The 20,712-nt window shown below is 50.3% G+C and overlaps 1 protein-coding gene across 1 annotated transcript; it reads left to right on the forward strand.

The window, feature by feature from the left end:
• Nucleotides 1-1,882: 1,882 nt before the first annotated feature.
• On the forward strand, nucleotides 1,883-12,116 carry CALM3 (calmodulin 3). The gene is made up of 6 exons (XM_020787061.3): nucleotides 1,883-2,326; nucleotides 7,746-7,776; nucleotides 8,509-8,652; nucleotides 9,369-9,475; nucleotides 9,659-9,794; nucleotides 10,588-12,116. The coding sequence occupies exons 1-6, from the start codon at nucleotides 1,898-1,900 to the stop codon at nucleotides 10,614-10,616; spliced, it is 876 nt and encodes a 291-aa protein (XP_020642720.2). The 5' UTR covers nucleotides 1,883-1,897; the 3' UTR covers nucleotides 10,617-12,116.
• The last annotated feature ends 8,596 nt before the right edge of the window (nucleotides 12,117-20,712 follow it).

The following is a 20,712-nucleotide window of genomic DNA, read 5'->3' on the forward strand; positions in this document are numbered from 1 at the left end:
GAGAATTTGATTCCCCCACGGGGCCTCCTTGCCAAGGGCTGGCATCGAAGAGCCATAGGGTCCTTTCCAGCTCTGCAGTTCTAAGAAGATGATGATGGCCAGGACAGTGATTTAGGTCTCTGGCTGCAGAGCTAGAGGTTGGGAGTTCGATTCCCCCACTCGGCCTCCTTGAGAGGGGCTGGAATCCATGGTCAAAGAGGCAGTAGAAAATACCTATTTTTATAAAACTTCTAAGGAAAAAAGAACATTATAGTGAGGAAGGCCGACAGCTGAATTTACCTGGCACACCACGACTGTAAGAAGGGCATGGCAACTGGCATGGAAGAGTCTACTGCCGAGTGTGAGGAAAATAAATGCAAATTCCCCAGCCCTTTTTCTTTCTTTCTTTCTTTCTTTCTTTCTTTCTTTCTTTCTTTCTTTCTTTCTTTCTTTCTTTCTTTCTTTCTTTCTTTCTTTCTTTCTTTCTTTCTTTCTTTCTTTCTTTCTTTCTTTCTTTCTTTCTTTCTTTCCTTTCTTTCTTTCTTTCCCTTCCTTCCTTCCTTCCTTCCTTCCTTCCTTCCTTCCTTCCTTCTATATATGGACAGTGTAAAAGTTCTCTTTAGTTTTTTGGGGGAGTGGGATAGAGATCCCATATTTTCCTCCGCTTTTTTTCTGGCCCTGGCTTGCACCTCTACTTCAGGTGGGCAGTACCTGAGATTGTTCTGCTTCCCCCTAAGTGGCAAAACGGCTAGTTACAGCTCTGTTCCGGATCATCAGCTAGCCGGCTGGGGGTTCCATTCCCCCACTATGCCTCCTGATTAAAAAAATACAAAAAAACAAACCAATCTGGAGGGAATCAGTGGTAAACTTCTTCTGAGTATTATCTATCTAGGAAAACCTTAAGAAAAGGTCTCTATAAGTCAAAATGGTCTTGACAGACACATGTTTATTGTTGCTGTTTTTAGCATTGATTGCTGTTTCTAGCATTGAAATGTTGTCTCTTTAATTATGTAAGTCACCGTGGGTCCTTTGAAGGAGAAAGATAAAAAAAATACTTTAAATAAATAAATATATAGCATCTAGAAAAGCTTGGAAAGGATCGCCACGACTCTGAATTGACTGGACAGCACGCTGTTGTTGATGAACTGTCGCCTGTCCTGCAGAAATTGTAATGCATATGCATTATGTTCCTCCAGGTAAGGCTTAAAAAAATAACCCTGCAGATCGCTGTGTACACCAAGCTCCTCTCAACGTGGTGCCCTCTGGATAAGCTGGACTACAATTTCTATCATCCCCAGCTGGCCATAAATGACATGGCACTGACTAGACAGACCCCTAATTTGAAGAAGCAAGCAGTTTTTCTGTACTCTTTCATTTGGCCAGAGCGAGAACCTTTAATTCCTACAGAGCAGGCGGCAGTTCAACAGGAGAAGCTCCCACTCTGCCTCTGTCCCCTGGCTGCGGCAGCCAGCGCTGGGTCCCCTCCACGTGACCAAAATAAGCTGGTCTGGGGAAAGACCAGAGAGGGCGGGGCTCCAGCTGTTAGGGCGGGGCTAAAGGCAGGGGTGTGGCCAGCGCCATTGTGATAAGCGCATGGCTGCTTGAAAGAGGCGGGGTTATCGCCCTCCCTCTCGATCCAAGATTGATCTATTTGTGCTGGGGGGTGGGTGAGAGGGTTCGATTGTACTAATCAAAACGAAGAAAAGGGGTTTCCTTTTTCCTCAAACCGTTCAAACAAGAAGCCTACTGTCTCCGTGGCTATCTTACGGCTTCCCCCACTTCTCCCATTTGGGTTCCTCTTCCCTTGCCCCTTTTTCTCTCCACAACATGGTTCGCTCCAATTTTGACGCATTGCAGGTGAGAGGCAACCAATACCCGCAGGAGTGTCATCCGGCACCTCCCTCCGGAGCCAATCGCGATGCGCGGCACAAGAGGGGCGTCACGAAGAGGTGTCCTTCCGCAGAGAGGCGATCGGAGGGAGGGGCAAAAGCGCGCGAGGCGCAGGAAGGGGGGGGAAGGAAAAGTAGTCCCTCGCTTTTCCCCGCAAGGAGGAGGAAAGTGGGCGGAGCCGGAGCCGGGGGCTTGCCGGGACGCGGGCGGCGAGGGGGCGTGGTCCTTCCTCCAGCAAGATTTGGGAGCGGCCACAGCGGCGGGCGAGGCCGAGGGCAGCCGTTGGCGGAGGGATCCCGGCTCCCCTTCTCCCCCGTGCGTCGGTGAAGCGGCTCCGCAGCGAGTCCCGGCCAGAGCTGCTCCCACCTCCTTTCGCGACGACGCCGTTGCTGCTCCTCCTGGAAGCCGAGGCTCGTTCGACGCTGCGGCTCCTCTCGCTGAACCGGACCCGGCCATGGTGAGTGAGGAGCGGGAAGGCGGCGGGGGGGGGCTCTCTTCCCCAAGCGGGGCTCCTCCCGCTCCCTGCGTGGAGTGGGGGGGGAGGTAGTAAAAGAGAGGGGCGGTGGGGGCAGCAGTGTGAGGGAGGCTTCTGTGAGGGGAGGGAGTTGGGGGCGAGAGAATGAAGGCCCCCCCTCACAGACACTTCGGGGGGGGGTTAGTGGGTTGAGGAGAAGGGGCAGGTGGGGGGTGAGGGGTGCCACCCTCTCCCTCGGGGGGCAGGGCAAGCGGGAGGGCTGGGGGGCGCCATTGCAGATCCGCGGGGGGGCGGGGTGGGGAGCCCGGGGGGGCCATCGAGGGAGGGGGTGAATTACTGGGTGTGTTTTTGGACTGGGGGCAGTTTTGGGGTGCAAGTTGAATGTATTGGGGATCAGCAAATGGGGGGGTCTGGGTGGAGATGTAGAGGGTGGGGTGTTTGGGAGAAGGCATTGGCCCGGGGGGGGGTCGGTTAGGATGCTCGTTTGGTTGCAGGGAAGGGCGATTTGGGGGGGGGGAGGTTGTCAAGAAGCTCAAACAGTTTTTTTGGTGGGGAGACACTGAGAAGTAAGAGATGGCACGGGGCTGGGGGGGGGTCCTTTCTCTCTCTCTCCCAAGTGGTTCTTGGCGGTGGGGAGGATGATGATGGCACGAGTGTTGCGGGCAAAAGAGTGGAAATGCGTGGTTCGGGGTGTTGGCGCGCAAGAGTGTCATGTGGAGGCACCCGTGGGCCCAGAGAAGAGGGAGCCGAGGGGGGCGGGTGGAGGAGGACTGGAGGGGGGCAAAATGGGGGTGGGTGGCGAGGGGGTGGGTGGGATGATTGAGCCCCTGGCAGGTGGGACCAGGAAGCAGGGGAAGAGGCTTAGGTAGGGGAGGCAGAGGTGGAGGGGGCTTGGGAGTCTTGGGTGGAAGGTGACAAGGGGTAGGTGGGTGGTTGGGGGTGCCAGGAGGGGGGGGCGCAAGTGCAACTGTTGCAGCATGGAGGTGGGAGGGGGTGGCACTGTGGACAGATGGCCTGGCTGGCTGGTGCTTGACAGGAGGATCACATGCCCCCCCATGGGGTAATGGAAAGGGTGGTGGTGGGCTGGCCATCCCTAGGCCAGGGTTGTGGGGCCGGGCCAAGGGAGATCCTTGGGGTGGGTGAAGTCTTGCACCCCAGCGGTGATGCAGAGCGGCTGGCGGAGGGAGGAGGGCAGTGCCAGATGCCGTTGGGCGTCAGTTCCCAGAAGCCCTGACTAGCCTGGGCAGCGGTCACGGTTTCTGGGAGTGGAAGTCTGATGATGCTTGAACCTGCCCCGCCCAGATTAGGACCTTTGCTCATTCTGGTTGCCAGCGGTGGGATGCTTGTGAGGAAGAGCTGCATCTGAAGAAAGCGCAACTTGGGCACAGGAAGTTTGGGTGCAGATGCCTGGGGTCGAGGGCAATGCGTGAGGGAGGGCATCTTCTAGCTCCCTGTAGCTCTGGTGACAGACTGTGGGGCTAGGGAGAAGGGGTGCCTGCTCTGAAGTAAGTTGACGGGTTGTTGCTCAGCAAGAGCAGACACAATCCTGGAAGATGCAGCTGGTATCTGTAGCATTGCAGGGCCTAATGGGAGTGTACGCATGGCGCAGGCAAAACTGAGAGGGGTCGGTGCTCTTTGTCTCCCGTGAAAGGCAGATCTGCAGTATAGGACAGAATACAGCGTGATTTGGTGTCCAGAAAGAACAGAATTTCCTCACTGTCCAGAGTGCATTTGATGCATCATATATATTTAGTGTGGACAGTATGTTGGTGTGGGTGCTTCCAGATACATAGGAACCCATATTCTGGGTGGTTATCCGTAAGAAGCTGTATTTCTAGGACAGGTGTAGGTACCAGATTTTAAACCGGTGTTTAAAAGCTGGTACCATATGTGTTGGTTGTTTCCAATTCAAATGATTGCTCACTTCCACACCTGTCTTGTTTTAACAGTGGTGTGCCATTTGATCTTTGCAAAGTGTTCACGGAGTCTCAGAAACAAGGAAATTCAGAGCACATGACATTTGAAACATGGAACTGAGGCTTTCCAGGACGCAGTTTTAACTAATGCAGTGTTTTTCTCCTGATAGTGACCAGTAAGGGGAAACAGCAGTGGTGGCAGTGGGAATCCAACTGTCAGAGATGACTTCAGATGAGATTTAAGCTGACATAGTGTAATAAGATTCTAGGGTATTTGCATCAGAGCAAGCCATAGAGCAGGATGTGGCCATCTGGGGGCTACTTTGTATGCTGTGGGAAGTTTTGAGGAGGGGGAGTCCTTGCATGGAGAAGAGGAGCCAGCAAATGTGAAGCACATAGAGGTAGAGTGATTCTAGAGGAGCAGTTGATTAGGTTGATCAATGTGGGACTTAACCATATGTCACATTTTTGTTTTTTCCTTCATTGGAAGTTTTGAGTTGATGGCTGCTTCCATTTTGTTCCATGTTGAGGGTGCATTTCGCTAGGTTTGATGTCTGAAGCTGGCAGTGTTATTGCTCTCTGTGTAGAAAGATGGATCGGAATGGAAGAAGAGTGCCATAAGAAAAGCTGGTCACCTGTGAAGATGCTCAGGGTCCTTCCAGCTTCCCTTCTGTGCCCGCTGCAGCTTCCGGCTCATGAATGATTCACTAATGGCTTCAGTCTGTTGCAAAAAAGAAAGTCCACACGTTTGATTGTGCATTTCCCTTTGGCATGTCCTAGTAGATAACCAAGGCCATTATATTAATATTTTCTCTCTGGTTCTCCTTGTTGTGTTGACCTACTTTTAAGAGCATCTTCCTCTCCAGTTATCTGAAAAGCCTCTCCCGGAAGGTTGCTGTCTTATTTTTCTCAGAACTATTGTAACACATACTAGAGACAGTCCATGTTAAGTAAAACTGAACAGGGAGCAACACAGTTTGGGTTTGGGGGCCACAATGGAATTCTCTCTGTCTTGATCTCAAAACGGGTCTTGGCCTGATAAGAGTTTTTGGACCAAAAAGAAAGCCAGTTTTTTTCTTGTGCCCTGCTCTTTTGTCCCTGTCAATTCTGTGTGGTTCACTTCAAAGAAAGGATAAGCCCAGTTTGGTGAGATGGCCATTGTGCTGTGCTGCCCCTCATCCTGTGCTTGTGTGACCTTTTGAGGAGCATTGAGATGAAACCTTCCCCAGCTCTCAACCTCTGTTGCTAGCCCAGAATTGCTTTGTCATCCTTGTGGCGCCGGGGGTGGGTGGGTGGGGGTGTTGTTGAGGCCACTGCAGTCTGTTGAACTGAGCACCTCTCCTTCTGGTAAAGGAAGAGTTGGTCTTGCCTTCAGCCAAAATGGATTTTTCCAGAAGGAGGGCGTGAGGGGACTTTCTGTGGCCACATCAGAGCTTTTATGTGGGCCTTTCTGGGGCCTTCCCCCCCCCCCGGCATCATTTTGAACCTTGCAATCCTTTGGTGGCATCTGCGTTTTCCAGGGAGCAGATCTCCCCCCCCCCCGAGGCTAACAGGTTTGTTGGGTGCCTTCTGCGCTTCCTCTTGCGGCACTGCAGCGCTGGAGCGGCTGCGACTGCAGTGGAGGCGAGAGTCCAAGGGATCCTTGTGTGACAGACAGCCCCTGCGTCCAGAGTCAGCAAAGTCCATGGAAGGCTTGAACAAGGGCTGGGGGGCTGGGTGGGTGTGAGCTGCAGGCAATGGCCCAGTCCGTGCACAAGCATGACTGAGTGGCACATCCCGCCCTGAGCAAGGGGGACGCCGTGGAGGCACTGCTCCTCGGGAGGTGCCCAGAAGTCCTGTCATGTGGTGCTAATACAAAGGCCAGAGTGTTTTTTTTCTTTCTCTCCTTAGCACTTTGTTGGTGTTGGTCAACACCTGCACTTTTCCTCAGGCTGGGATATTGATTATGCTATTCCCAGGAGCCCAGCATGGTGGCTTGTGGCTTCCTCTTGCCTTCACAACCGTGCTCTGAGAGAGGTTAGGCTTGGCCCAAGACCACCCAGCAAAGCCTCGGGGAAGAGTCAGGGGCTGAACCCGCGTTTTCCTGATCACAGTCTTTTAACACACCAGCCGTGGCAAAGTGGCATGACTTGCTGTCCTGGCTTTTATCCCAAAGGCCTACTTTGAAGGAACAAAACTGAAAGCGGTCTCCTGAAAATACTGCAGTTGCACCTTTCTTGTCTTGGTTGCCATTGAGAGGGCAGGGACAGCTGGACTCCCCCTTTGCAGAGAGGGAGTGAGTGAGTGAGTCAGCAAGGAGATGCTGGCTTTCATTCCCTGAAGTTGAATGACCAGGGAGCAGAAGAGAGGCTCACTTTTTCCACTTTCCGTTGCGGTTGCTCCAGGAGCCTGTCTAGCAGGACTAGGAGGTTTCCATGAGGGGGTGGCCTGAGCTGCAACTTCCTTTTCCTGGAGGATTTGGTATCTGCTGGATTTCTATGTAGCCTGGATGCAGTTTGATCCAGGGTGTTCAGTTAAGCATCAAGATGTATGGAACCCAAGTCTGCAGATTCCACAAATAGTCACGTTTGTATTCATACTGCTTGTGTTAACTGGACCCTTAGTCTCCATGTACCCCACACAGTTGTCTGTGTGTGTCTTGTGGTGCACTCTGGTCTAGTCCGTGTAGCCTGACTTGTGAGGCACCAGCAGGGATTGGGGGCACGTGCAGGGTGGAAGGAAATGGGTACAGGCACGTTTTGTTCAAAACAGAGCATGGAGGTGGTCGCTAGGCAATCAGGCATTCAGTCCAGCTTTGACCTTACGAAGAGTATCGGCAGGCTCATTAAAATGATTCCTTGTTAGGATCCCAACCTCATTAAAAATCCTCCTTGTTTGCTCTTGGGTCTTGTTGTTCCTTCCTAACAGGAGTTGGAGTTGGCAAAAGTAATGGGAGGCAATGCATGCTAAGTGGGAGGAAACATTGAGTGACAGTCAGGGTGAGACCCCAGCTGCTCTGTGGGGAGCAGTGCGTTGGAAGCCCCTTCTAGCCCTGAAGTTTGGGATACCTGCTGCTGTCTAGAGGAGGAGGAAAGTGGGTTTTTAAGCAGGGCTTATCTTGAGCTGCAGGAATGAGGGAAGAAACCACACCTTTGCGTCTCACTAGGACAAATGCAGGCATGTGCGACAGCCAGCTTTGTAATTTTTTTTCCACAGCCACAAGCTGGTGACAAATAGGAGGCTTCTTGACATGTAGAAAGCATGTTTTCATAGCTGCCTGATTGTGTTTATTTGAGCAGGTCACAAGCTGAGTGAACTGGGACTAGGAGCAAAAAGGAAAACTGATAGGAGAAATGATACTGCTCCTGGTGCCTCATCTGCAGGAGGTCTGGCTTGAGTGGTTGATGAAGATGCCAAAAGGACTGTGACTCAGCAGTTAATTTCTCTTCTCTCTCTCTCTCTCTCTCTCTCTCTCTCTCTCTCTCTCTCTCTGTCTCTGCTTTTAGGCTGACCAGCTCACTGAAGAGCAGATTGCAGGTAAGTCTTCATTTTGCAATGGCCGTGGATACAAATTCAGGTACTGCTCTCCTGCAGGCTGAACACAGGAGCATCTCCTCTTCAGCTGGAAGTTGCCTGTGTCACTGAAGGGGAGCTGTGTGTCAGTCACACTTCACAACCAGGCCCGCAGTGGGGCCACCAATCCTCTTTTCTCTGCTGAGGAGAAGCTACCTTGGGCCTTGTGCTGAGAGAAGGACAGGGTGCGAATAAAAGAAATAAATGTAAAAATACAAGGATTAAATAAGTACAGGGATGAATCATTATCTCTGGTCATCTTTAAAGTCCTTTTAGTGCTTCCTGTGCTGATAGTTCTCTGCCTTTGGCCTTCCAGATGTTTGGGCATCAGCTTCCAGCATCCCTATCTGTTGGCTGACTCTAGCTTCTGGTTAGCAGCCAAACCATCTGGAGAATCAAAAGCTGAGAACCACTTTTCTTTCTATAGGACTGGTACGAAGGGTTATTTCTCCAGCTGTTGGGTCCAAGCTGCAAAACACCCCATGATACTCTCAGCTGGAAAGTTAAAGAAACATGGGTGCCAAACCTTTTAGGGATTTCAAGACCTCCCTAGACTTGGTCTGGTTTCCTTTTCCCCCAAAGAATTTGGGGTGGAGTTGTCTAGACCTCGTGATTGTTCAAGGTTCCAGGATAACTTCTGAAGGTATAACAACACTTGAATTCTGGATAGTTTCCAACAGTCCTCCTTTCCCCTAGAATTCAAGGAGGCCTTCTCCCTCTTTGACAAGGACGGGGATGGCACCATCACCACCAAGGAGCTGGGCACCGTTATGAGGTCTCTGGGGCAGAACCCCACTGAGGCAGAACTGCAGGACATGATCAATGAAGTGGATGCTGATGGTAAGTGGGTGCCGAATAAACGAGCTAAAATGTGTGAATCCTACAGGTGCTTGCTCTAATATTTTAGCTTGGCTTGGTCATGGTGGAGCAGAACACCGTGTTCTAATGAGTCAAGTCCTGCTGCGTCTCTTTCTTCTGGTGGCTGTCAGTGTCGTGGGCAAATTATGGCAGAATGTTAGTTTGTTTGATGTAGTGCTAGCTATGAGAACCGCCAGCAGTACTGGCTTTTAATAACTGCCTAGCTTATAGTAGCTGCCAGTGAGTGAAAGGGGGCGGTATTCTGAGGATTGGGGACAGCAGGATATTGGTTAGCAGATGGTGGGAACATTGGAAGAGAAAGTAGTATGGGATATATGAAGAGTCCTCTGTTGAGAAGCAACACTAGGGTTCCCTCCAGGAGCATCAAAATGTATAGCGCCCCCCCCCCAAGCACCTGAAGAATTAATTGTCTTGGCTGGCAGTATTACTTCTCAGGCAGGTGCTCTGTAGATGTTCCCTTCAGTGCCTGGCTGTGTCCCTTGTGGAACTAATAAACCAGAAAGCTTTGTCATGATTCTAGTCCTCGTTGTCTCCTCTTAAAATAACGCATCTTCACTGGCTGACTAGCACATGGGGCTTCAGCCTTCAAGGTTGACTCTTCTTGACCATTTGCGCCTGTATGCTACTGTTTTGGTTTCTGTTGGCTTCATCTCATCTGTGCCAATTGCTGTTTTCAGGGAATGGTACTATTGACTTCCCAGAGTTCTTGACCATGATGGCGAGGAAAATGAAGGACACAGACAGTGAGGAGGAGATTCGGGAGGCGTTCAGAGTGTTTGATAAGGTGAGGTTGCAGGCAAGGGCCACCGCCTTCCTGGTGTGAACATGGAGACAGGACTGAGAGCTGTTGTGTTCTCTTTCGTGGAGCTGAAGGTGCCAGAAGGCAAAAGCAACATCTCCTGCCAGGATCACCACTGAAGGGGCTCCCTGTTGTGCCTTTGGACCGAACGATTTCCTTTCTTTTCAGGATGGGAACGGCTACATTAGTGCAGCTGAGTTACGCCACGTGATGACAAACTTAGGGGAGAAGCTCACAGACGAGGAAGTGGATGAAATGATAAGGGAGGCAGATATTGATGGAGACGGGCAGGTCAACTATGAAGGTGAGTGGGAGAAACTCTTGCCTTGTCATCGGTAGGCCTTTTTTTGTGCCAGAGCGCTCCCTGTGGGCCTCTGAGGGGCTTCATGTAGACTAAACCTCAGCTTTCGGGCCGGAAGAACACTAACCACATTGGGATATACTTTGGAGTCCCAATTTGAAGGTGATACATCTTGGACTGAAATGTGCCAAACTTCAGCTGACCTATTCTTTAATTCTCTCGTGGGTCAGTGCATGAGACCCCTGTGCCTGCAGACACTTAAAGCACGGGATGGCTGCATTTTCTTCAGGCCTTGTTTTAATAAGTTTAAGCAATAGGACCAGGGTTTTCTCTCTACCCCATTGTGGCCTGCCTTGGATGTGCCGTTCTCGACCCCCTCTTATGGTTCAGAGAAATGCTGCGCTGGTGTTTAAACATTGGCCAGCTCTTTAGCTCACGTGGTGTTCCTTGGTTGGGAGAGGCTACCTGTCTTTGGTGCTGATCATGCATTATTTACAACAAGAGGAAGTGCATGTGAATATTCAGTGAAAATATCCCCCTGTCCTCTACTGTTTCTGGGTGGAGACATGTGGTAAAACGGACGGTGCAATCACATTTCTGACTGAAACCTCCTTTCACCAAAATGTGAGATCCAAGCGAGTGACTCAGTGTGACCATTTTCTGAACGAACGGCCCAGACAGCAGGTTAGGGGATCTCAAGGTGGCTGCATCGGTGTGAAAGCTAGCAAGGTTGGTGGGGGCAATTCAGTTGAATTCCTTGTCCTTACAGTGGTTTCTCTTCCTGCGTCTCTTGCAGAGTTTGTGCAGATGATGACCGCAAAGTGAAGCCCGCAGAGTGGGTGGCTGGCAATGCCCATTCTCCTTCGATACTTTTCTCCAACACACTCTCTCTACTTAAGTAACCTGGTTCTCTAAGCAAACAATCGGCTGTGGAATAAATCTGACCAAGCAATTAAAGAAAAAAAAACTTCCCAAGCTGCATGATTGCACTCATCTCCCCCTCCTCTCTTCTGGCTCTTTCCTTCCTTCCTTCCTTCCTTTTTTCCTTCCTTCCTTTTTTCTTTCCCTCTTTCCTTCCATCCCTCCCTCCCTCCCTGGTGCCGCCCCCTACAGTCCCTTTGAGCCCCCAGCCTTGTGGATGTCTTTGTTTCCATCAGGTCTCCTTCTGTTCTGCGGTCAGAACTGGCCCGTCTCCCAGGGCGCAGATTTTCTTTCTTTCAAGAATCCACACGATGGGGTGGAGAGAGCGCAAAAACCTCCTTACTCGTGTTGCATGTGTCTGGCGCTGTGGTCGTGTGCGTTGACATGGCTGTCGCCACCGAAGGTCTTGCCCCAAGGAACACCAGGGGGTGCAAGGAAGACACTGGGCTTCTTTTTTTTTCTCGCTTCGTTTTCTTGGAGGGTGGGAAAGGGGAGCTGTCCCACCCTCTGGGTGGGTGCCGCTGAAGGTGGGCTCCAGAGAGCTCTGTCGGCAAGATCTGGGGAAGAGGCTGATAGAGAGGGGGAAGGGAAGTGTCCGATACTGTCCGATTGGCTCTTTTACAAACGCAAACTCAACCACCCACAGTTTCAACTTCTGTCTCTATTCTTTAACCCTGTATAAATTGTAAATGTCCCGACAGTTTCCTAGGCATTGTGTCCAGACAACAAGAGCTGCTATGTAAATATCTGATGCTACAAGCCCCTTTGGGGGTAGCGATGGTGGATGCTTTTGATTGGCAGCTTGGGGGGAGGGAGTGGGGGAGGCGTTGGAATGGAACCGCAATAAAACAGTGAAGCAGCTGCTGAGTAAATGCCAACTGCGCCAGAACGCCCTTTTCTCCCTACCCTTTCCTCGTGCAACGCTTCTTTTCGTAGTGGCTCTCGGTTTAATGCTTGTGCCGCACCTTGGCTTTTGTGTCTCTGCTCTTCAATGTTGCTTCCTTCCTTCGCCGGTTTCCCTGCTCCCCCTTTCCTGGCGGCAACCAGCATGAGCCGCAGACTAAGTTGCTTCTCTTTTTCACGTTTATTTTTTAATCAAACGAAAATAAAACTGTTTTGGAAGGGAAATCGAACCGATCAGCAGGATTTCCCTGAAACCGGGTGAAAGAAGAGTGCTTTGTGTGCATCCATGGTGCATTGGACCACGCTTCCTCTTACTTGCCTGTCTCCTGCACCCCTTTGTGAGTGGAGGGGGGAGAGATCTCGCGTGAGAGCTTGGGAAGAGGGCGTGGGGAAGTATGGAGCAAGAATGTCTTTTGAAAGCAGGTGGTGTTGTGTTCAGTTCAAGCTGTGAAAATAAAATTATATCAATGTTTTCCAATAAAATGCAGTGACTACCTGAAACAGTTGTTGTTTCATTGAACGTCCTTGCCCCATTAAGGGGACTCCTAATTTGCCTGTTTGTTTCACAGCTGCTGGAATAGTTTAGATGATGCAGGTCTGTCCTCCCCTCCCCAGTGGGTAATACGGCCAAAACATCTGTGGGAATTGCCTTTTCAAAGCAACTTAAAAGTAGGGAAAGCTTTTTTGGAAAGAAAGGTTTTTGTGATGCTGTTTCCAGTTGCAAACGCTGGGCCACAACCTGTGAGCGCTCTTTCTGTTTTAAGCCGCAGCCTGGTGCGATGAGGTGATTTCTCCCGGTTGTGCTGATGGGGTCCCCCGCATCCTTGGAGCACAGATCCCTGGTCTGCAGAGGCACTCTTGTCTGTGCTGAGCACACACCACACTAGAGTTGAGTCCCTCCACCTGGTCAGGCCTGGCTGTGATGAGTTCAGACATTGCAAGGTAGAGATGCTGGCAAGGGAACGCTGGACCGGGCAGCTGCCTCGCTGGGCAACCGTGTCTCTCTACCAAGGCCTAGAAAGAGCCATTAGTAATACAGTCACTTGGCACATGGGTGCAGGGAAGTCTGGAGGCACTGAAGAAGAGGCTGCCAATGGGAGGGCAGTTTGCTTCCTATGGGTCGGGTTGCTGTGCCCATTGCTCCCCTATTGAGTCGGCAGCGAGAATGGTCTTGCTGCAGAAACCTCTGTTCCCGGATGCGCCCCGCATCCCTTACTGCTCGATTTACTGGCTAGACGTGATGAAGCTGCAGTTGTGTAACAGCTGGAAAGAGGGCAGTTTCCCCACTCATGGCCTCGGGCACAGCCATGCCCCAGCCTCCTCCACCGCCACCAGTGCTGGCTGGGGCTCATGGCCATTGTAGTTCTGTGCATCACAAGCGCACGAGCCTGGGGCGAGTTTGCCTCGGGTGGGAAGTGCGCCTCTGCTGGAGAGTGGGGCAGGAAGGTATAGGACTGCTGTTTTGTCTCTGGAAATGCTTACCTTCTGTGCTTCCCCCACTCATCTGTAAAGTAGAAGACGCGGATGGCTGCTCGTGTTTGATTCTAGAGGCAGGTAGAGTTCCAGTTCCATGTATGTATGACCCAATACTTGAGTGGCTTTGCTGGCCGTAAAACTCCTTGGGAGTTTTAGTCCAGGAAAGCAAAGGTTCCCATCTCTCTACCTGATTCGCTGTTAAGGACCAGCCAGTGGGTGAATGTGGGGCTTCTGCCTTCTGAATGAAGGGTCATGGTGATTGTAAGGGACGGGTGGCTTTTCAGTGGTGATTGTGCAACACACAAAATGGGGAAACCAATCGAGATATATTGGGCCTGCCTTCAGAATTTGAGATTCACCAGTCCATAGCCTGCTTTTCCAGGACAGTTATTTCTGTCCTTCCTCCCCCCCTTCTTTTTGGCACTCCCAAATCTCCAAATTGTAAGGTTGCAAAAATCCCACGGAGGGAAAAGGAATATTCATAGACGTTTAATACCTAGTGGTGTTTGCAGTTCTGTGAGAAATGCAGGGGAGTGGGCTGATCAGTCGTGGGAATGTTTCTGTCCTCCACTTACTCTCCACTCCAGCAGCTATTGTTTCCATGGTTGTATCAATATCTACTGATGGGCGGTTAAGTGTCGGCTCAGCTGGCCGGATAGGTTTAGATTCAGGCATCTGGCTGCAGAGCCAGATGTTGGGAGTTCGATTCCCCACTGGGTCTCTTGCATGTAGAGCCAGCCTACGTGTTCTTGGGCAAGCTGGACAATCCCAGGGCGCCCCCCAGAAGAAGGAAAGGGGGAAACCACTTCTGAGTATGATCTGCCTGGAAAACCCTGAAAGGATCATCATGACTCAGAATTTCCTTGATGACACATAATTATTACGCCCGGGCTTAGCCATCCTAATAAACTAGTAGACCCTATTAAACTGTGTTCATGCAATACATTGCACCAGGGGAGAGCACTTTTCTCAGCTTTGACTCGGAACCAATAATGCATTCCTGTGGTTTTATAATTAGCAAGGGAGAGGTGCGAAAACGACACCCTGGTTTGCGCAACGTGGCAAAGACCTCTTGGAACTGACGAGAAGCCTTAGAAATGTGGGTTATTCGGTTACAACTGCCAGATGGATGCCAGCTCAGTTTCTTGGCAGGTCAGCAGCAAGCGAGGTGCTATGAAGAAGACACATCTGGAAGATCTTGCATTTCCCCTGAAAACCACCTCTTTCAAAGAGTTCAGGAAAAGGGGCTCGTCGTTCTGCCATCTCTTTTACCCTTCCAGCTCGGCGAGGTAGTTTAGACTAAGAAGAGTTTCTTGGCTAGGAGAATTTAAACCTCAGTCTATAGGATCTCAGGTCTCCTTTTGCTGGGCTGTTTCCTCTTGTCTTGTGCTGTCGTGGCCAGACAGCTCCCTCCCAAAGGCTGGCTGGCTGGCTGGGATCCATGGCAAGGTGAGAGACGGGATGTCGGCTTCTTCCTCGGGAAAGAAAACCCCTCCTGGCCGAATAGCTGACAAGGCTAGTGATGATGCCAGGGCTGCAGGCCAGCAACCTTCAGACGCATTGGGTTGTGACGGTCCAATTTTCAAGGATGAGGAAGGAGGGCATCTCTAAGCGGGACCCATTTATGTGAACATGGGCATTGGCGGCTTGTCACGGCACTTCACCAGATGCAAGGAGCATCTGTATTCCAGCCACAGTATTTCCACCTGGGGCAGAGGACTTGTGCATACCTGGTACATATGGAAGGATGGTTCGCGGCCAGGATGTCAGACCTGCAGTGGCTACGAGAGGCCAGCAGAGAGAGCCAGCCTCCACAGAAAGGACGCGCTTCCAAAAATCCTCTTGGTAAAAACATGGGGTTTTTTTCCTCCTCCTCCCAGGAAACTTGGTAAGTCCGCTAATCTTTTCCACTAACTGTGAGCCTCCTCAAGGCCTGCACGGAGCGCAGCTTAGACACATTACTTTGATGGGCCATGATGTGCAGCAGAGACTGGCTGGGGGATTCTGGGAGTAGTTGTCCCAAGAAATGAGAGCTTTCTGGAGAGAGGGATGCTTGGCCGATGGACCCTTCTACAGAGGTTGGGAGTTTGATTCCCCTTTGGTGCCTCCTTGGCAGGGGCTGGGCTCCATGGCCCCTTCCAGATCTCCGGTTCTATGATGATGATGTGATGATAAATCACTAGGGTTTGGGCCGGTGTGTCTTGGGATGCTGACATGTTCCGTTCTCCTAGGCTGCCTGATTCTTCTTTTTCAAAAGGCCACCAGGGAGCTGTGGTCTGTCTCTTGCTTCCTTCTTAGCCTCTAGTCCTTTTTTAAAGCAGGAGGTGGGAACAGAAAGGAGAAACGGTCCGAAAATGACAACGATAGCAGCAGCTGCAAAACAGGAGTAGTGGAACCAGCAAGGCAAGGCGCACATCTGTTCTCCAGGCACGAAAGTAAAACTCTGCGACCGCTGCCATCAGCCGCCTCCTTCCTTGGGTTTGTATATGTTAAGTGGTTTTTTAAATTTATACATACAGTAGGTATCCATCCAAGCTGGAGCAAATGGAAAGCCAGATTCTGATTTAGGAGCAGCTGTAGCCAGCACCTCCCACCCCTGCCTTTATTTTTTTAATAAACAGCCCTGGATCCATTCTAAGTTAATTTGAGTAATTAAACTGTGCAGCTGGTTGAGGTTGAAGCTACAGGTAGCCATGTTTAAGCTGGAGCAGACTGGGTGAAGCTTTCGCAAATTAAGTTAGTGGTAGTTAAGAAGGGAATGATCCAGGTGAAAATTAAAAAGAAAAAAAACTTTTAAAAATGTGTCTTCTGTGATGGGACCAGGCATTCAGATTCTTCAGACAGACCGACACAGGATCTGTATCTTAAATCGCCCCCCCCCCGCCCCAAGTTATTCCAATGGCACATCTTGCTGTTTCTAACTGAACCATTTCCTCCGAAATTCACGTTTGGGATAGGACGAGTGTGCATTAAAAAAAAAACACAAGCAGAATGGAACTGTAGCAAATAATATGAAAAGGGCATCATGCCCCCATAGAAACAGCTCACACCACTGATTTCCAGCAGCTATGGCTTGTAAGCAGTCAAATATTACAGAAATTTCTCCTCCCTTCTTTAATTTTATGAATTTTGCACGTTGATGCAATGGGTCAGGAGCCCTCCATCTGTATATCTGTGTGCACCAGCTCCAAACCGAGGACATGGAGGGAGGGGGAATCTGGAGGTGATGTATTGACATTCCACCTTAGAATTGATGCGATGCAGGCCCCGTTGTTTATACCCAGATGCCAGGTTGATGCCTTCTTTGGTGGTTTTTCCATTGCACCAGGTGCCTCGGCCCTCTGGTCTTAAAAGAGATGCCATAGAGCAAACAACAGGCAGTGGCTTTGCTCTTCTTGCTCTCCTTCTCTGGAACACAGCTATGGAGTGCTTTCCAGTTTCATCATCATCATAGAACTTGAGAGTTGGAAGGGACCCCTATGGATCATCAAGTCCAGCCTCTTTCAAGGACGTTCAGTGGGGGAATCGAAATCCCAACCTCTGGCAGAGACAGAGCCCTCAACCCTTGTCCTAGCTCTTACCAACCTAGCAGTTCAAAAGCATGCAAATGCAAGCAGATAAATAGGGACCACCTCGTTGGAAAGGTCATGGCGTTCCGTGCCTAGTCGCGCCGGCCACGTGACCACGGAAACACTGGCTCTATGGCTTGGAGATGGGGATGAGCACCACACTCTAGAGTCGGGCACAACTGGACCAAATGTCAAGGGGAACCTTTACCTTTACCTATTATTTTTGGCGGCTGTCTGGTAATGAGCCAGCCTCTCTGAGCTACCCTTCAGATGCCACTATTTGAGAAGACAAGTCGTCTGTGAGGTGCAAGCATGCCACATAATATTGGGGGGGGGGGGGGAAACAAGCCTGCAAAGTAGGCCGGTAGAGGGGCAATGATGTGGTGTATGGATGATGGTTTGTCTAATAATACACTATACAATTGTTGGTGAATGAAGACTACAAAGACATTAATCATAACAACAGAAATAATATAGTCTCTGTCCTTCTAGACCGGACTGAAAGTTCATCTGTTTCAGTGTTTAGTTTCTAATAATGGACCTAGATGTTTAGAAGCAGATGATGGAACAATCAGAGTTCCTGGAAAAGCCGTCTTTTCTCTCCCTCCTCGCATGTATCATCACATGCAAAGGCAGGACAGCATCACTGAAACATCAGGCATTCACACCCCTCCTCCCCCCTCCTCAACTTTCCTGTTATGTTCGGTATCTAGCCACTTAAACATCTGGGAAGGAGCAAAAGCTTGTACAACCTCCGATGACCTTTTCCGTAGGGCTAATAAAAGTGATTAGCTTAAAATGGAGGTTGCATTTCTTTCTTTTTTTGTCAAGCACAACCGTTTTTCATTTTTATGGTCCGAAGGGTGCTAGCGGATTTCTCCTTGGCTTCGTTGGGCCCCTTTCTATTACACAGTCCATCATCCTCTTCCCTCTTTGTTTCTCCTGGAAAGAAAAGCAAGGCAGGCTTAGTAACAGAGTGTTTTGACTCCCCATGGAAAAAATTTTTGAGCATGTTTCAATAATTTAATAATGAATATGTTTTTATTTTCGAACAGGCTTTAATAAAGACACAGGTTTTGAAAGCAGCACTGTCATTTCCTCTCCCTCTGTGGGTTTCTTTACTGCTTCAAAGAACAAGCCGATAACACTCAGCAGAAGCCACAACAGAAGGGTGAAGGGTGGGGAAGAGTCCGACCATCCGTCTCCGGCCACTGACCAGCAAAAAGTAACTCTCTAGGGGTTCATTGATTAAAGCAGCCACCCTCCTCAATTTTTATAGAATTAATTTTGTTTTGTTTTTTTGCTGCTGTACATAATTTGAAATCTTTGATTTGGGCCAGGGTTCATTGTGGTGGAGAGAGAAGGGATGCTGGGCGTTGTGGTCCGAGAAACTAAAAATCAGCACACCTCAACTACAAATGGCGTTTGCCATTTCATCAGGGGAAGAGGGTGTTCAGAAAAGTCGCATGCCTGCTGTTTAATTTGCTATCCCAGCTCCTCACTGGGGATGATGAATAAAAGACAGCCCTCTGAGCTCCTTTATTCTGGCCGTTCTTTAGAACAGACTCACCCTGGACGGTCCTGCCAATGTAGGAGACTTTGAAACGAGGATTGTGCTCTAACAATCTTTCCAGTGGAGGACCGCCCTCCCTAAAGGTAGGCACCTGGTCACCCCCAATGAGGAGGACGAGGCAATCCAAACCCCTCCCTCCGGCAGGCTGCAGGAGGTTCTGGTGCTGACAGACGCTCTTGGGTAACTGGGTAGTTTACAGCTGCTCTGTACGTTTCCTTTGGCCCCCGTCTTCCACCGAGGGCTGTTGCAAACGAGGCTGGTTGCTCAAGCTGTCAGCCCACAGCTTCTTGGAAGACAACGGGGAAAAGAGGAAGCGCTCCTCGCTTCCTGCAGACCATTGATCACGGAGGATCACGGCCTTTTTTGCAACAATGTTCAAATGCAAAGAAAGAACACACTCTGCCTGATGGTAGGGCTGGTCCTGCCCATAACTAGAGCAGGATGTAGACTGGTGGTCTCCCCTTAGACTTCGTGGGACCTTATCAGAGGAAGCGAGGAGCAAATTGCCCACTTGAGGAATCTTTTAGGAGCCTAGGATTGAGGCGGCCCCTAGATCTATTGCATGTGTACCCTTTGCTTTGCAGTCTGTGGAATTCCGGGAATTGTGGTCCAAAAACTCCAGGTGTCTTATTGCACTGGTCTCTGGTGGCTTCCCCATATGCCATCCTGGAAGCTTATTGAGAAGCCTTCAGGTGGAAAAGCATCAAAAGTGCAATGTCCAGCCTAAGGGCCTTTGGCAAGTGGCTGTTCCTCCCACAGAGAAGTTACCTTTTTTGCGCAAAAACCTACAGAATCTTCCCACACGGTCTGGGAAGGTTTTGAGACACATCGTCCCAAAACACGAGTCTTTGCAGGCATCAAAACGCCCCCAGAAGGCATCAGAACGCCCCCATCAGAAGGCATGGCCATCCAAATTCCAACACTTTATCCCGAGAAATGGGGAAGTTTTGTCAAGATGCTTTTAAACTAATGAGTTGCCCAGTCACCCTTGGGGAGCCAGAATTGTGTCCAGGAGGGTCATATTTGAAAATGGATGTTCCTTTTTTGGGGGCCCATGAAGGAGCCAAATTTATTCCTATATGGACTTTGCTTTCATTGGGACGATCCGTCGTCTGTCCAGCACCTGCATAAAGCGTCACAATCAACTACAGGAAACTGGGAACACAGCGTTGTCTCTGAGCATCACTCCTAGTTCTTGCATTCTTTCTGCTGCTAGATACACCCACACACACAGAGAGAGAGACACACACACATTTAAGATGCTTTTATCACTCCCTTGCCAGCTGTCTCTCCTTGCCGTTCAGTCCAAAGCCATTTCCTGCTCTGGTGTCGTTTGGAAGCAGCAGCTGGATGTTCTGAATCCCGGCTGCTGTATGTAAAGATGATCTGGTGTCTCAGTTCCCGGAGGAGCTTTTAACCTGTTAGTGCTCACAGCAAAAAGCTTTTAGAAGTGGGATGCAATGGCTTGGTGCCCCGGGCCATCAAAGAAGTCTGCAATGATTCAGCCTTTGGCTGCAGGAGGACCAGGCACAGAAGCTATTTTCAGCTTCATGCCATTCCTTAGGATCAAATCTTGCCCCCCCCTCTCTGGGCTGCTGTGACCGCCCCCCTTCTCCATGCCTGACCACCAGTGGCCTGCTCATTCCTGACTGGTTTTGGGGTAGCTGGCTGGACAGATTTCAGATGTTCTAGAAGCAGAGAGGTTTCCCAGATCCATTTCAGCCAGGCGGATCTTCCAGGATCTCTCAGAAGGACTTGATACTAGTGTTTGTGGTATTTTATTCAACCGGCTCAAGGGTACCCAAATAGTAGCCAGCCTAACGTCCCTGTGGTTCCACTCTTGGGCCAGACAAAGAGGGTGTAATTGGGTTACTTCGGTTTCGCCCCACAGCTTCTTAAGGTGGGCTCCGTTCTGCCCAATTTGCCACAACGGCCTCTTTTGTTCCAAGGCCACCTTCCTTTGGCTAGTTTTCACAAGGTGGGGGCCACATCCAGCCCAAACGTGGCACCCACTGAGGCGGCTTTTGAAGCTGTAAACATCTTCCAGTCAGGAGGGGTGGAAAGTAGGAAGAAAATCACATTATTTTTGATGGCTGGAAGGCTTCGAGGTGGTGATTTTGCCCCACCCCCCAAAAAACCCATCAGGTTGCCTCACACCCGGAAGAACGCTGTGGACTTCCAGCGTCACTCAGTTTGGTCTTTCTAGGCATTTCGCTTATTTTTTTAGGACTGGTGGCCCCCAGTCCCTTCGAAGCTGCCCCCTCCTGCCCTAAGGAGACAACAGGAAGGAAGAGCGATGGAGGCAGGCAAGCCAAGGCGAGGCGGATCCTTTCTATCTGCTCTTCATTTTGGTTTTGCCCTCCGTTAATGACTTTGCCCCCCCCCAAAGGGCAGTGGCTGTAATGGTTTTGGACTAGGAACTCCCCAATCCCCCCCCCCACTCACATGCTGGCAGATTCTGGGGAACTGGAGTGGGAAA

The sequence above is a fragment of the Pogona vitticeps genome, chromosome 9, assembly GCF_051106095.1.
Source record: "Pogona vitticeps strain Pit_001003342236 chromosome 9, PviZW2.1, whole genome shotgun sequence".
Taxonomy (NCBI): Eukaryota; Metazoa; Chordata; class Lepidosauria; order Squamata; family Agamidae; genus Pogona; species Pogona vitticeps.